The sequence below is a fragment of the Dermacentor andersoni genome, chromosome 4 (assembly GCF_023375885.2).
Source record: "Dermacentor andersoni chromosome 4, qqDerAnde1_hic_scaffold, whole genome shotgun sequence".
NCBI lineage: Eukaryota > Metazoa > Arthropoda > Arachnida > Ixodida > Ixodidae > Dermacentor > Dermacentor andersoni.
This window is the reverse complement of record NC_092817.1, coordinates 193,273,785-193,290,160: the sequence shown is the minus strand read 5'-3', so window position 1 is coordinate 193,290,160 and position 16,376 is coordinate 193,273,785. Positions and strand designations below refer to the sequence as shown.

Sequence of the window (16,376 nt, the reverse complement as noted above, 5' to 3'; positions counted from 1 at the left end):
CTCCGGACCTACGCATCCCGAGCCCAGCATCTTACCACTACGCCACGCCAAATTTTTTTTTTTTTTTTTTCTTTATTACATGGAAAAGAAAACTGAAGGTGTATAACAAAGCGGACACAACTACACACTTAAAACTCAGGCAAACACACACATGCATCCAACAAGTGCATCCAGTCTGGCGGAGGTTCCTGCACAGCGTACACACTTCTTACATACGCAGCACTTTCGCGAAAGAAGGATTTTGTAGTTCGCGGGCTTTCGGCATGGCGATCACAGAGTCTACTTCTCCACAGGCTGTATAAACCAAGTACAATGAACATGTCATAGGGAGGACCACCTGTAACCTTAAACGGTAGAAACCTAATTGAGTATGGAGTCATGTCAATGTCCTTTTTAAGCGTCCGTTGGAGAATGTCCCAAAAAAAAATACAGCGTCCCTACAGTCTATGAAACAGTGATCAATGGTTTCGGCACGTGGACAGAGCCGACAGTTTGTTGACCACGGCACAAAGCAACCCCTCGAATTCAGCCAAGTTTTAACAGGGAGTGTTTCCGAATGTAATTTAAAGAAAAATGTTTTTACTCCAGGAGGCACACACATTTTTCGGACGCGTTTAAGTACATCCTGATAAGGTCGGTTTAAATAAGGTGCACGATACAAAGGATCTGGGAAAATAGAGTCAACCAGTGCCGCAGAAATTTCTTTTCGACTCGCTGTGAACACGTACTCAAGGCTGAATCTAACTTTCAAGAAAAGAAATGTGTCAACAACCTCCTTGAGAAAGCCCCAAGGAGCCTGTGGGACATCTTTGACATTTGATGACACTACTATGTTAGGAACATAATGAACTAAACGCAGTTGCAACATTTCACGCAAGAACGGATGGTCACTGTCGCGAAAGAAAAACAGGCGAGAAACAATTTGCCTAACGAAGAGGTGTACTAATCCTAGACCACCACGTTCAAGGGGGAGAAACAGATTGTCGCGCCGCATCCATTCACAGCTCGAACTCCAAATGAATGTTGCAAATACGCGATGCAGTGCCTGAAGGCGAAGTCTTGAGCAGTGCAGTACTTGGAGCACATACATAAGACGGGAAGCTAAGAAAACGTTACACACTTCAGCACGAAAGAACACTGACAAATTCCGCCCTCGCCATGAATTCACTTTACGTTGAATTTTGCCAACTTCCCCCGACCAATGAGCGTTGCTATTTCTATACTGTGAGAGAGGCACACCTAAATAACGCAGATCTTCTTTCCAGTGAATTCCTGCGTAATGTGATGGCATTGTGGCCCATAATCCAAACCAAAAACCTGAACTTTTTTCAAAGTTAACGCTTGCACCAGAAGCAGCACAAAATTCTTCTGTAATTGCAAGAGCAGTCTTTACGCTCTTTTTATCGGTACAGAAAAAGGCCACGTCGTCTGCATACGCAAGAACCCGAACCTCATTAGACAGTAATTTAAACCCTTGGAAATTTTGTTCTTTAAGGATGCCCATACAAAGTGGCTCTAAATACAAGCAGAACAGAAGCGGTGACAAGGGGCATCCTTGTCGTACTGATGATAAAAGCCTAATCGGATCGGAGAGAGAGCCATTTACTATAAGTCGCGTTGAGCCATTAGCATAACATATCCTGACACCTCTAAGGAGCAGAGATCCGATATTTATATGCTCTAGTAAAGTAAACAGAAATGAGTGATTCACCCTGTCGAACGCCTTAGCCAGATCTAGCTGTACCATTGCCACCTGTCCAATCCCCTCAGCTACACACTCTAGCACCGATCTCGCAACATGAATGTTCGTCTGAATAGACCGCCCCCTGATGCCACATGTTTGATGATCACCGACCACAGATCTTACTACAACTTGCAAACGGTTAGCTAATACCTTAGCAAAGATTTTATAATCCACATTGCATAAGGAGATAGGCCGATATCCGTCAACTTTTTGCAATTTCTCTTCATCATCGCTTTTGGCTATAAGGACTGTGTGTCCTTCGTACATTGTGGCGGTTAGGTACCCTACTTCCAAGGCCTCTCGGTACACCTGAAGTAATAATGGCGATAAGAGGGAACGAAAACACTGATAAAATTCGGCAGTAAGGCCATCCGGGCCGGGCGTTTTGCCCTTCGCTAACGAATCGATGCATGAAGTTACCTCATTGATGCCAATGTTTTCGTTTGTATAATCGTACTCATCCTGATTTAACTGGGGCAGAAACGATACAATTTTTTTGGCAGCATCTGTATCCAATGGCATATGGTCTCGGAATAGTTTTTGATAATGTTCAAAAAATGCTTTAGTTATTAGAGTAGGCTCGTTAACAATCATTCCACCATACTCTATCTCTAGTATTTGTTTAGACAGCGCGTGTTGGCGCTCATCACCAAGGGCCCTACTGCAAGGCTGTTCTTCCAGGAAACGCAGCTCTCGCGCCCGCACTAGTGCACCTCTGTATTTTTCTGCGTTCAAAGTTTGTAACTGTGCCTTGACCTTATGAATATCATCAATATATTGACCCGGATGTATGCATTCAAGCTCATGCAATTCACTCAAAAGTCTACACAATGCTTTGTAATTATTCTTTTTTTCAAAGGCTAATATTGATGATTCTTCGATAGCTATCATTTTAGTTTCCTGTTTGAATAATTCCCACAAAGCAAAGAGTGGCAAATCCTTGCGGCAAGACACATGAGCTATAAGCTCAGTAATGCGATTTATGAAACACTCACGCGAAAGTAACTGGTTATTAAACTTCCACAGCTCCCAGCACATACGCCGACTGTGGTACCGACGGCTGCCAAAAGATGCTGAGACTAGGCAATGGTCACTAAAGAATATAGGATGCACAGTGTAACCATGAATAAGAGGTAGCGCGCTAAGTGAAACGTAAATTCGGTCAAGCCTTGCATGCGAGGTACCCTGGAAGTGCGTATATCGACATCCCGCCTTTTCATTTTCCCCAATGTCCACAAGCTGATAATCACATATTAGGCGTTGCAACGCATCACTACTTGGATCATGTCTCAGCTTCAGTGATGTACGATCTTGCGCGTTACATACACAATTAAAGTCTCCAAAGAGGACCAATGCACGATCAGTACAGAAATGATGTTCTAGAGATAAGAAGAAACACTCGCGTTCACGTAACTTGTTCGGGGCATAAACACACACAAATCTAAAGCTCGTGCCACTGATATCAATATCGCAGCAGATTAGGCGCCCTTCCCTATCTGTAAACAAATGTAGCGAATCACATTGTAAATGTTTGCTAACAAATAACATACAGCCTGCGGAAACGCCTACTGCATGGCTGACACAAACATTATAGTCAGATATGAATGGAGATAGAGCTATTTCTGTGTTTTCGTCGGATTCAATCTTTGTTTCTTGAATAGCAGCAATATCTAATTTTCGATTGCGTAACAAATGAAAAAGCTGTACTTGCCGTCGCTTACTTCGTAAGCCACGGACATTTAAAGTGCCAAAATGGAAGGGAAGAGCGCCCGCCATGATTACCTATGTAGGTGCAGCGTCTAAACGCTGCTCCAGAGGTGTACCGCTCCCTTCTTGATGAGGTGATGCACTATGGACTTTTAGGTGCACGTTAACACAAGGTACATCAGCAGGTGTAGGTGTTCCCCGGAGCGGTTTTGTCAACTTTGACACCTTGGGAACGCGAGCCTCCTTTGCCGAGGGCGATGGATTGTCGGATGGCGCTGGACGCTTCTTGGCGGCCTCGCACATCGATCCAGATTCCACTGACGGTGGGCGATCTTGAACTGGTGGAGATTCTGCCCAAGACACAGTTGCTTCGTCGTCAGGTGCCTTAGTGTCATCCTCGCTCGCAGGCTTCTGGCTAACGCTAATGTCAGCCGATGACGGCTTAATCTGTTCTTGTCGATGAGACTCAGGGAGTGTTTCGCCAGTTGCGTCCACAACTTCGCTCACGTCCATTAGATGATCGGTGATGGCATCATCCTCATCTGGTCTATTTGCACGAAGTTTGTCAGCGTAGGTTCCGATGCATGCATCTGCAGGGTGACCATAGCGGTGACAGTTACTGCAGCGCGGTGTTCTACAGTGTCGCCGGATATGCCCAACTCTGTTGCACCGGAGGCAAAGTGGTGGTCGGCCAGGAATCAAGATAAGGCACTGGTGGCCATATATGCTCAATAGATGTGGCAGATTACTGGCAGAAACCCCATCTTTCAATGTGAACGCGACGTCTCGATTAGTCATTTGCCAGCCCTCCATGCCGTCACACCGCCACATTTCTCTCGTGATGGACTGCACTGTGCCATATGGCTCTAGCGCTTCAACAATCCGTCTCTGTTCGAGGTGTGGGGGAAGCCAAAGAAGCTTCATCTTGATATTTTTGCATTCCGGGTCTATGACAAGGCACTTGAGGCCTTTCACCAGCAACTCGCCTTTGTCGACAAGTTTCTGTTTCGCGATGCTGTTAACACATGTGACTAACCACAAATGGCTCATCTGGTATTGTCCAGCGCCGAGGATATCAGTTGCATTTAGCACTGAAAGGAGAGCATCGCGAAAGTCCGGGGCCCGATACGGCCGCCCTGCCAGGTCAGCATGCAGGAAAACTGAATTGAGAACGGTGTTGCCAGTCGGTAGACGAGGGAGAACGACTTTATAATTACCGGAATCAGTAGCTGACGGTGGGTGTGATCCTCGGCCGAGGGCCGATGCGCTGTTTCCAGCGGAGCTCATCGCAAACGTGGCTGTTCCAACAAGCCTCTTCTTCTTCCTACGCCACGCCAAATGTATGCCTTGGTGCATATTTTAGCTATACAAACACTTTACGTTTATGTTTATATTCGCATTTTAAGAGTAAACATGCGCTTTCATTCCACCGCGTCAACTGCCGCATCTCTAGAAAAGTAAAAGTGTTCTTACCATCGACAGGTACATTGTGTAGTGCTAGAACATCGATTTTGCTGTAGGATATCCATATTAAATAAGAAATACAGAAATAGACAACGGTGACCGGGGACACTGTTAGGTTGTTACTGCTAATTTCGACAGTTGTCTCTCGCTCTGCACTTTTGAGCGCGCATATAATTCTGTGTTCAATGCAAGATAGCTACATAAACATTCGTGGATTATTGTTCATTCTGACAGCATACTGGCATCTCTCGGCAGCGCTGTACCAGAATAATGAGACCCGAGCGAGACAGCTTTTCACGCAACTTTGTGGAACAACCCAAAACTTCTTTTTCGCTTTGTAAAAGCTTATGCAATATTTCTGGAAAGTTAACAGTGTCAGTGTAACGGCACATGTAAGTCCACAGGCCTGTGTGCCACATCTTACCAAATAACACAAAACGGATACGCAGCCATTCCCGCAGATGATATGATTTTCATCAGCGGCCGATTTTGAGGAGGCCGGTAGGGCATTTATGGTACTTCGTCGTCACGGCACAATTATAACAATTGGCCACGTCGACTTTAATACCGGTGTCTGTGCTATCAGCATTGCCGGCTTCAGAGAAGCACGATTGAATACCGCGCAAGAGAAAAGTACAGGGTACACCACCGATGCGAAATTGACATACAATTTTAAAGCGTCGCGACTGAAAGCGCTTCTGTCGCGGCGTCGGAAATTATGTCGCTGCGACAGAAAGTGGCACATTTCTAACGCCACGACCGAAAATGTGTAATCCCGACAGAGAGTTCCTGTTGCGACGTCAGAATCACTGTTGCGATAGAAAGTTGTTGTTGCGACTTCAGAACTCTTGGTCTTCACGACAGGATGATTCTGTTGGGACATCAGAATTTCGGTCCTAATGTCAGAAATGTCTGTCGCGACTACAGAAACATCAGGAACTTCTGTCGTACAACAGAAATTTCCGTAGTTGCGACAGGAATTCCTGTTGTCTTTTTCAACTGGGAGCGATCTGCGTCACAGCAACATTATTTTTAAGGCGGCAAATTACTGTTATGCAGCATGAACAATGCGAACAGCCAGCCTGTTTCTGTGTTAAATGGAGGCACGCAGTGTGTGCACACAATTATGTTCATTTTGTCAGTTTTGTGAAATAAGCTTCAAACTGCATGCATTTTCACTGGGAAATCTGTACCAGCACTTCCTTGTATCAAGTTGTCTATGCACAAAGGTTTGTGCATTAGAAATCACAGTTTCAGGCAGTTACAGCCTACAATTTCTTTTTTTTTGTATACAGACACTAACTGTGTTTTCATAGTCATGTATTGCACGTTTGACCAGTGCTGAAAAGGACAAATGGAATAAATTCAAATAGGCCTGCGAATTTGTTTGCTTGGTCAGGCTTTGATGTATTTTAGTAACGTGTTCATGTGCAGATGTCGTGTGAATGCATACTTGGACTTTAGTTACGTTTCACTGCATCAAAAGAAACCACCCAGCCAATCTCAATTTCCTACTTGTTTCTTGCCCTTGGTGTCCACATACCTGAATGTATTCTGAGTTTTTGTACCAAGACAAAAGCAGGGCATCACACATACTAGAAACATTAAGACAAAGAATAAGGAATGTGGCACAAATGATCCACAGAGTCACAAAACAAAAAAGAGGCTTCAAAGAAGCGGAGGCAGTCAGACTTGTGCGAGCATTAATTATTAGCAGGGTGACCTATAGCCTCCCCTTTCAAAAACTAAATAAGGCTGAAATGTCTAAAGTGAGCTCCGTCATCACGGCAGCTAGGGCTCCCAAAAACACATGTGCCAAAAAGCTGGAGGCTCTTGGTATTCACAACACATATGAAGAACATGACACGGCATGTGGTCATGCCTCAGAGAGAACATCTGAATTCTACAAAACAAGGAAAGGCTCTGTTACAAAAGGCAGGATATCCCCTGATAGCGCAGTATGGCTGAGAAAAAACAGTTTTGCTACCCAGACAAACAAGAGAGGAAATTCTAGTTTCACGAATCCCAAAGAATATGAGCACGGAACACCACCAAAGCAGAAGAAAAGCGCAATCAAAGGCTTTACAAAAGAAATGTGAAAGAAATCCAGACGTATACTACACAGATGCATGTAGAGTGGGAACAGACAAATTCAAAATAATGGCCTTCAATTGGTCCACAGGGATAACAACTTCCATTCGGAACCCTTTAACCTGCACCGTGGAGGCAGCAGCCATAGCGCTGGCCTTTCGAGATGCAGAAGCAAAAGAAACAATCTGCATTGGCCATGATGGACTCTAAGGCAGCATGCTGTTCGTGCATGATGGGTACCGTACCATACAAAATTCACAGAATTGCACCAGGTGGTAATTTGGTGCCCGGCGCACTCTGGACTCGAGGAAAATGAGAGGGTGGACCGAACTGCTCGAGCAATAAGCATCCGAGCACTAGTCAGTCCTTTCAAGGAACTCCCATTGACCCACACGACACCTTCGAAAACCAGGAAAAAGAGAGACAAAAATACAGCCGCCCGCACTCCACCTTATGGAAGAACAGGCCAGGGATTCGCGCTGTGTACAGACTAACACATATCTACACCTACAAATACTCACTAAGGTACACCCTGCATTCTATGAAAGTATGTGTTCTTGGTGCGAGGAGCTGCCAACTCTTGCCCACGTAACATGAACGTATAAACTACAGCCTCCAAATTCCAATTTGCCCCTTACGGCGTAAGTGCCAAGTAACAGGCACTGGGATGTTTGGCTTGCTAGTGAAGATGTAGAGAGCCAGAGAGCTCTTCTCGATCAAGCCCAGCAAACCACAGAGATCAGTGTAGCCCTGGACTGAGGGACGCACCGACCGCCCAAACCACTAAGAGAAATAAACTTTATACTACTATTACTTGCCCTTAGTGCTATCAGCCATCAAGTTTACCTACAACTACAAATGAGCCACATGTCACTTGATTCACTCAGTTTCCATTTCACTCTTTGTAGGAGGGCATGCATGACTGATTGCGTATGTGCAGCATTTTGTTGCCACAGAGGGGTATGTAATATGGAAACCGACATAAACATTAATACACTCTGTAGTAACTTGTTCTGAATTGAACTTTTAAAAATAAAGAGCAATTTCAATAAATGAAAACATGTGTTTTTTTTTTAACTGGGTGAGTAGTGTGCTACCGTCTGAGTAATGCTGTTTGGTCTGTACTCCAGCCACATAATATTTATCAGGCTCAGTTTTACTGGCCCTCACTGAAGCAGAGGCACCAGATTGAGATCATTATTCAGAACGTGATAAGGGAAATAGCTGCTCTCCCTCTGTTCGCTCAAGAACATGCCCAGGTGAACACCACGGCAGCATTGCTAATTCAATGTGAATGAGCATGTGAATTAAAGAGGTTGCATGTTGCAGTCACTTCTCATTGCTTGGGTGCAAGAACAGACTTAAAGCTATGGCACGGCTGTACACTGATGTTCCTTTGGACCAATGTATTTTGTACAGGCGCTGCTATTACAGGAGATGGAAGCATAGTATCAGTCAGCCTTAAGTACTTCCCTCTTTATAAAAATAAGGAATCTACAATGGACGTCTGCAACTCTACTTGAGCTTCATACCATACATGACAAGAGTCTGCAGAACGGGGCTGGTACACGGTAAAGTCACACATGACACCAATGAGGCAGCCTCATTTTTATCAAACTTCACCCAAATACAGACACACCAATTCCTTGAGTGCCATTTAGCAGCTGAAGCAAGACAGTAAAGCCACATAGCTTTGTCAGAAGATACACAAGCTTCACAACTACTCACTTTTAATGCTTGCTTACACTAGGTACAGGGACACATCTCTGGCCTTTTCAATGCCATGGCAGATAACAAAGAACACAACATCAAGAACATGTATCTACCCGCACCTCTTGTGCCAGGCTCACTTACCGTCTTTCTACCCCGAAACGTTTGCTCTGATGCGACACATGCTTTTACGCTCAAGTTTGACAGCCATTGCTGCATCAATTTTGCAAGCACTGTCAAGAACGCAGTATTCTTAACTTCAATTTATTATCAGGAAATACGTAATTTTAATAATGTGAGCACAGGCATCTTGACTCACTTATTATGAATGGAAAGAAATGTCACTGCTGCCTGAATGAAAAGAGTAATCTTCTGCAGTTGTAGAGAGTCAGTGTAGCTTCATGCAATACTGTTTCACAGCAAGTTTGTACAAAGTATCATTACAGGCAGGGAATTATAGGCCTAATCGTGCTTTTCACTTGCTCTGAATGTGACCTTAAACAAAGCATTGTGTGTAAAAAGGGCAAATGTTCTTTGATATGAAGCATCTATCAGCGAGTAGCATTTTGCCTTTTGAGACTTTTTAGCATCCATGGGGGAGAGATTAAATTGCCAGTGTATCTCTATAAGTCATGCCTCTAAAGATGCACATGGCGTTTAGGAAGGTAAATTTTTTTAAACCAGGGAGGGACGTACGGAAATAACTTTAATGAGAAAAGGATCTGCAAGGTTTCCAGCCCAGGCTCAGGCCACCCGGGCATTATGTGCGGTGAGGCATAGCCTTTCCACTGCTGCCCGGGCCCACTGGATAGCCCATAGTTGGTCGTGTAGTTCCGAGCTAGTCAGAGCGCTTAGCTATCGCTCCTCGATAAGGTCCTGTTCTATCTTGTCCTCTAGATATATCGATCTGATCTGTGTGCACTTCCATGAGATCTGTGCATTGTCTGCGGGTTCGTGCTTGCAGAGCTTGCAGCTCGCGTCTGGGTATTGTGTTGAATTTACTCTGTCTAAATGTACTGGGTTTCGGAATGTTCTGGTTTGCAACCTCCTCCAATCTGTTTCTTGAAACCTGTCGAGTTGCTTGCGGGGTGGTGGGTATGCTTCTCCTCGTTTCGTATAGTGTGTCAGTATGTCGTGGTACGTGACCAGTCTGTCCCTGTTGTCTCGTATCGCTACTTCGTTGTCGTTGCCTTCCCGCAGTCCTTCCCCTTTCCCCGGGGGTTGCGGGGTGTTGTGCCGTCACTGTCCGAGACGCGGTGGGTTAGTTCTCGCGCGGCTCGGTCGGCCTTCTCATTGAGGTTGAGAGGGCCATTCATGGTTACTTCTCCCATATGTACTGGGATCCATTTGAGGTATTTGGGTGATGTCAGAGAAACACAAATGTATTGTTCCAAAATGGTACAGTGTTACTCCGCTGCTAGAAAGGTGATTTAGAAGAGCTCTCTAACTCCATTGACTAATTTTCAGAGGTGATTGCAATGGGTGATTCCCCTGTTACTCTGGTATTGCTAGTCTGGTGCTTACTGTCAGTGATATACACAGCATGCCAGTCTTTGAGCTCAACTTTCAAGTGCCAATTCAGAGGCATGTCATGGGTGATTTATTAAGCTTATTAGGCTTCTTTTTAAACAAACAATTAATTTATTCTTTATTTTTGCTGTCATTTTGATGGCCTGCCTATGCTTTTTGTTTTCAAAGGCCATATTATTTTCATAATTATGGCTTTCAATGTTTAATTGTAATATCCCTTATAATCCACAGTGATCACTCGTAAAAGAGAAATCAATATAGAACAAACAGTAGATGTGGGTAAATGTATGTGCATTGACTTGAACAGTCACCTGCAAAAGTTTAAAGTCAGGTTGCTCAATGGATTGAATAATCTCAGTTGGAAAGCAGCACTAAGTGTGTTCATATGCCCCTCACTCATCCAGTATACGTAAATGTAACCAAATGTAGTATATGTAACCAACACACTCTCAGACTTTAGCGCAATAAGTTAATATGTTGTGTTATGCTGTTGAGTTGAGACTGTGAATGTAACGATTATTAAAATGAGCAAGCTAGAGACAACTATTGCAGTGTTTATAATTTGTGGTAATTGCAGCATGATATTGCAAAAGAACAATAAATAATGCTCCTCTCAATGTTTCTATCTATGCCTTTCGTTCATCTCTTAGTCTCTCTGAAATTAAGCAGCAGGGCATGGCACAAGCACTGCTGCTTACATTTATAATGGAGTCATCAGTGGGTTTCAGACAGAGGCAACTCCTGTCCCTTATGCACATATGTTTTGGTATTTTCAAGACTGTTCCTGTCATACCAAAGCCAAGGCTCACTGGCCCCTCATGGTATTGAAGCTTGCTCACCAATTACTCAGAGTGGATGATACATTTTCTGGATTTTGTCAGGTGCCATCTGTCTTGCCCTAATCATGGTATGAAAGGTTGGTCCTGCTGGTCCAATGCAGCTATCTTAATAAAAAAATATTATAATTTGCATGTTTCTTCTCTTGGCCACCGAAGTGCATCATCCATACCAAACACAAACACTTTTCTTCCTAGGCGCACTCTTGAAAACAAAGGCTTGCAGCCACATGCAGAAGAAAGTACAAAACAAATTATGCAAATTAATGCTCTGCAGTGTGCAGATTATGCAATGTGTACAGTAAATAAGGCTGCACCTCTAATGCATTAACTGTATTCAAGATTATGAAAGCTTTTTGCTAATTAAGCCATGTTCTAAAATTGGATTGCATACCCTAGCTGCATATGTGACTAAAAATGTGGTAGCTCAGTTGAAAAAGCTACAAGTGGCATTCCTGTGGGGTATGTTTGTTCACTTGAAAAGCAGATTTTACTCAGTTGGTCATATGACAAGAAATTTTGTTGTTGTGTTCTTAATACTTCATTCCTACATTGCATATTACACTGCACCCTAAAGGTCCACACAGCCCACATATATCATCATTAAATTAATAAAATGTGAATACCATGTGCACATTTGTAATGTTCCTCTTCAGGCGAATATGTACGGTACTGTACCTATATGCCGCCCTCATCATTCGTCTACACGCTAATAGGAAGTTCGTTTACATAGTTGTGTGCGAGAAAAATACTAAACAGCACTTCATCGGCATGTCGTCGGCGAGCATATCTCATGAGAGCCTCTCAACTGTACATGCCAATTCGACCGAGTCATACATACATACATACGGTGCGATTCAGCAAACATGAACCTATCTTCAGGGCCAGTATGCCAATGGATTCCTTTCTCGGGGTTATCGTTATTATTATTACCTACCGTCCATATAAACGACCTATCGGTGATAGTGTACGCGCAGCACGCAAGGAAAGGCCCTAGCGAGTACGGCATCTCGATCCGGCCTGCCTGCTCTATCATAACATAGCATAACCGTCGGAATAAAGTGATCGCAATCGCACCTATTGTGTAACACAATAAGAAAAAAAAAGCTAATGCCAACAGAGCTGCGATACGGAAGCGATCGACGTTTCACGTACCGTCAACACGCTAACTTAATTGTTGACAAAACACGATTTTACTACTAGCGCTGGCCAGACAGAAAGCGTTGTCGGCCGCATATGCCAAAATCGGCCCAAGGATGCTCGGGGCGGCCAAGCAATTGCTGACTCGGGCCCGGGCCGGGCTTGGACCTAGGAGCGTCTGGCCGGGGAACATTCATTGGCGACAGACGGGAAGTCAGCGAGTCGTGGAAAGTTCTTGCGCGAGCGAAACGCAAGCGAAATTAAAATATGTTACAATGTCCACCGTCTACAATCGGGCAGCGCGAAGCATTGGGCCGCGCAACAGCTACGCAGTTAATCTGAACCCTCGGGCTAATCACAGGTCACATACCGAACCCCGCGTCGTAAGAATGGGCTATTTTCCCATGCCCTTCACCTGCGGGGTGCCCTCACGCAGCGAGCGTACTACCATCCAAAAGTCAATCTATTATTGCCCGGCCGGCACCGCGTACGGCGGACGTGAGGTGGCACACAACGACGGGAGCTTTGCCCAAGCCGGATTAGCAAACGTTAAGAAACTGCCGTATTGTAATAAGTCGTGGTTATCAGCGCGTTAAATGACAAGGAAGAGCTCAATCATAACCTACGCTTATCCATGCCGGCCTGGTCGCTGTGGACGCGGATATAACACATAGCGTTACAGAAGAGTGTTCACAAACCATTATCAGCCCTGCTCGTGTATATAATAACGTTTTCTACTCATCGTACCTTTGCGCTAGCTGTTACCAAAACTAAGATAAATCCTAACCAATTCGCCCACCTTGTTGTCTTGCTGACATAATATGACTGGTGAAAGTTATTCTAGTGCATGCACATATATCGTATTCACATGTGCATATATTGATTGTTTACTTCAGCATAAAAAAAAGGATGCTCCATCTGTATAATTTCACATAATTACATTTTCCTTCCTTTCTTTCCTTTTTTTTACTGTTGCAGTGGGTTGAGTATAATATGTACAAATAAAATATGTCACTTTCGCACTACTCCATCACTTAGGAACAGCAAATCAGCAATCAGGATGACAGATATATTTATTTTCTTATTAATTTTTCAAAATTTGTAGTCAGTATGAGACAGCTCACACTAAAGCTTGCTTGGTTTTTAACAAGCTCTTGGTCAACAACGACACATATGTTTGGGACTCGGAAATAAACTGTGCAGTGCGTCTGTCTCAGCATGCTTTGGAATGACAAGCCAAACCTTCATCTTATGCAAGTGTGGAAACTGACAGCTTATGCAACCACACACCCATAACATGTCTACAAACCTGTCATTCTTATGCACTAGAGGTTGAAGTGTGATGTCAAAATATATGTCACTTTCATCACTCATTGATTCATGCGTGACATCTCTTCTTGTACTAATCAAGACGTGGCTAACTGATACCATCTCCTATAAAATTTTTCTTTTCACATCTGCATGCAACACTTTTTGTTGTGAATGATGCAACTGCATAGAAGGTGGCATGCTCATAGCTTTAAAAAAATAAATTCTTGCAGTTCCAACTGGCATTCATTCATTCCTAGAGCACATTTTCATTTCACTTCAATGCTCAAGCAGAATGTTCTCATAAGTGCATACTACTGCCCTCCGGATGTAAATTGTGCATTTTCGAGCGAGTTTCAAGACATTCTAAATGAAGTGCATATGCTATTTTGGCATTCTACTGTGATCATTTATGGCAATTTCAATTTCTCCATTATTAACTGGACAACAGAATCTGTCACAGCTGCTCACGCTCAATGGCATATTTTCCTTCATTCCTGTCTACACTTCATGTTACCTCAAGTCATTACTCTCCCAACCTGTTCATCATGTACACTGGCCAATATTCTAGATCTCATCAGAGGTAGAAAAAAATTAACATTCAAATATGCAAAGCCATCAAAACTGCCCTGGGCCTACCATCTACGGCTTTGACTACGAGACTTCTCAATACGGGCATACACAACACCTGGCAAGAATTAGCCGAAGCTCATAAAGCCAGTCAGTTAGAATGACTTAAGCTCATGCCCACCGGGAGATCAGTGCTGCAACGGCTGAGCTACAGTGAAACCTTTATAGGCCACCACGGACCGAAAAGAAAGAATTCCTCCAAACATCTGCAAATCCCTGTGCATAGCACCAATTGTACCACAAGGAAAGAAGACAAGCCCAAGTGGATGCCCTACGGCAAAGACACAGGCAAGGTCCGGATGCCAGATACACCGACACAGTCAAATAGCCGCAAAGAAATGCTTACGCCCTGAACGTCACAGATTCTAAGGGCAGAGAGCTAGCGTCTGCCACAGTCCGTGCACAAAACTCTGAGACTGCAGAAGAGACGGCAATCGCCCTAGCAACTACCACGTGCAGACGCAGCTGTAGTTTTTTCCGATTCTGAAGTAGCTGTCAGGAACTATGCTAAGGGTCTAGTGTCGACAGAAGCAATAAAGATATTGAAGCACGACAGCGCTTCGATCCGCTATACCTGCGTGGCCTGGGTTCCTGGGCATGACGGGCTGGAGGGGAACGAATCAGCACACGCCGTGGCCTGAGGCCACACCTGCCGGGCCAACCCTTCCTACTCTCAAGATGCCGGTCTGCGTCAGCAGGGGCAGAGACCGTACCCATCACCTACTCAGCGATCCTTCAATATCACAGGCTGGAACGCAGGGTGCACCCACCACCTCACCCAAAGCTCACCGAAGAAGAAAGTACACACTCAGAAGACTACAGAGTAACACTTACACCCACGGAATACTCATGCACAGACTATACCAAATGCTACAAGGAAATACTCATGCACAGACTATGCCCAATGCTACAAGGATACCACTGCCCAATGTGCAGCTTACCATACACCTTGGCGCACCTGATCCTCGAGTGTCCATGGCATCTAGATACAGACGCATCGCCTTCACCGAAAGAATATAACGCCAGAGAAGAAAGCGAAGACCTCATTGAAACGTGAGAGGCCAAGCTCGTCTCCGAGGGCCTGGAGCAACAATGACACCTCGTCTCCAGGGCCAAGGAGGCAGCGAAGGCCAGAGGGTTCCTGGAATGAGGAGACCTCCCACCTAGAGTAGAACTGGGGCTTAACCCAGGATACTGCTTCAAAAATAAATGCTTATTCCTCCTCCTCCTCATCTCGACCAGCGATCCTCTAATCTGTTCCGGCATAACTCACCTGGACGGTCTGCTTGATCATGCAGTTATAGCAGGTCTGCTTAACTTCTCTTTAACAAAAAAGAAAACACTACTAAACACATTAGGTGCTACAATAGGGCCAACATTACTCGGCATAATCGTTAATTAGCCACCTTTGCAGACACAGTCGAGCTATTGAAGAGAACTAGGTTATGTTTAGAGCCACCTTTGCAAATCTTATCAAAATGTTCGTCCTTTTTCTCAGCATTAGATGCAACAAAACATTCAATAAACGCCTGCAGCACCTCATAAATAAAATGAAGTGCTCTATAGAATAGCAAATAAAAAAAATCCTGGGCATGGCAAAGATACATATTATGTGAGAAAGAATGCCAGATGCTACTAAAATCCACACGTCAACAGGTTTGTTTACAGCTATGATTTATTATGAATAACAGTGATTATGGCACGTAATAAACCCCTATTCACAGCCTGACATAATCCTAATTCTGGTGGTGATGTAGTTCCTGAGTTATAGTGTGTGCAGTTACTAAATGACATGTTTTGTTGAGTGTCCAAATGTGAAGACATCACTGCATGCCCTGACTTACCCATGCAATCTGACATGTCTGAAATTGTTATTAGTGGGTCGGGCATTTTTACCTCACTAAACAGATTAAAAACTTCATCTACAACAGGTCACAGCAAATTTAATGACAAGCTACTCAAGAATGTGTCCCAGCTAGTGTCGCAACATACCCCCTGGGTTCATTCTTAAGACTGGTGAGTGGCTAAAGTCATCCCATTCTACAAATCCAGCGTGTGTTTATCACCCCTTAACTACCAATGAATATCATTAACCAGTACAATTCGCAAACTTATGGAACACATTATTAATTCACAAGTCATCGACTATTTTGAAGATCCCAGTTTAACATTCAACTACCAGCACAGGTTTTCATTTACATTACGACTTAGCATGA

The 16,376-nt window shown here is 44.1% G+C and overlaps 1 protein-coding gene across 1 annotated transcript; it reads right to left on the bottom strand.

The window, feature by feature from the left end:
• Window positions 1-2,442: 2,442 nt before the first annotated feature.
• Window positions 2,443-4,773, bottom strand: LOC126531863 (uncharacterized). Its single transcript, XM_050179603.3, has one exon. The coding sequence runs from the start codon at window positions 4,736-4,738 to the stop codon at window positions 3,527-3,529; it is 1,212 nt and encodes a 403-aa protein (XP_050035560.1). The 5' UTR covers window positions 4,739-4,773; the 3' UTR covers window positions 2,443-3,526.
• Window positions 4,774-16,376: the final 11,603 nt, after the last annotated feature.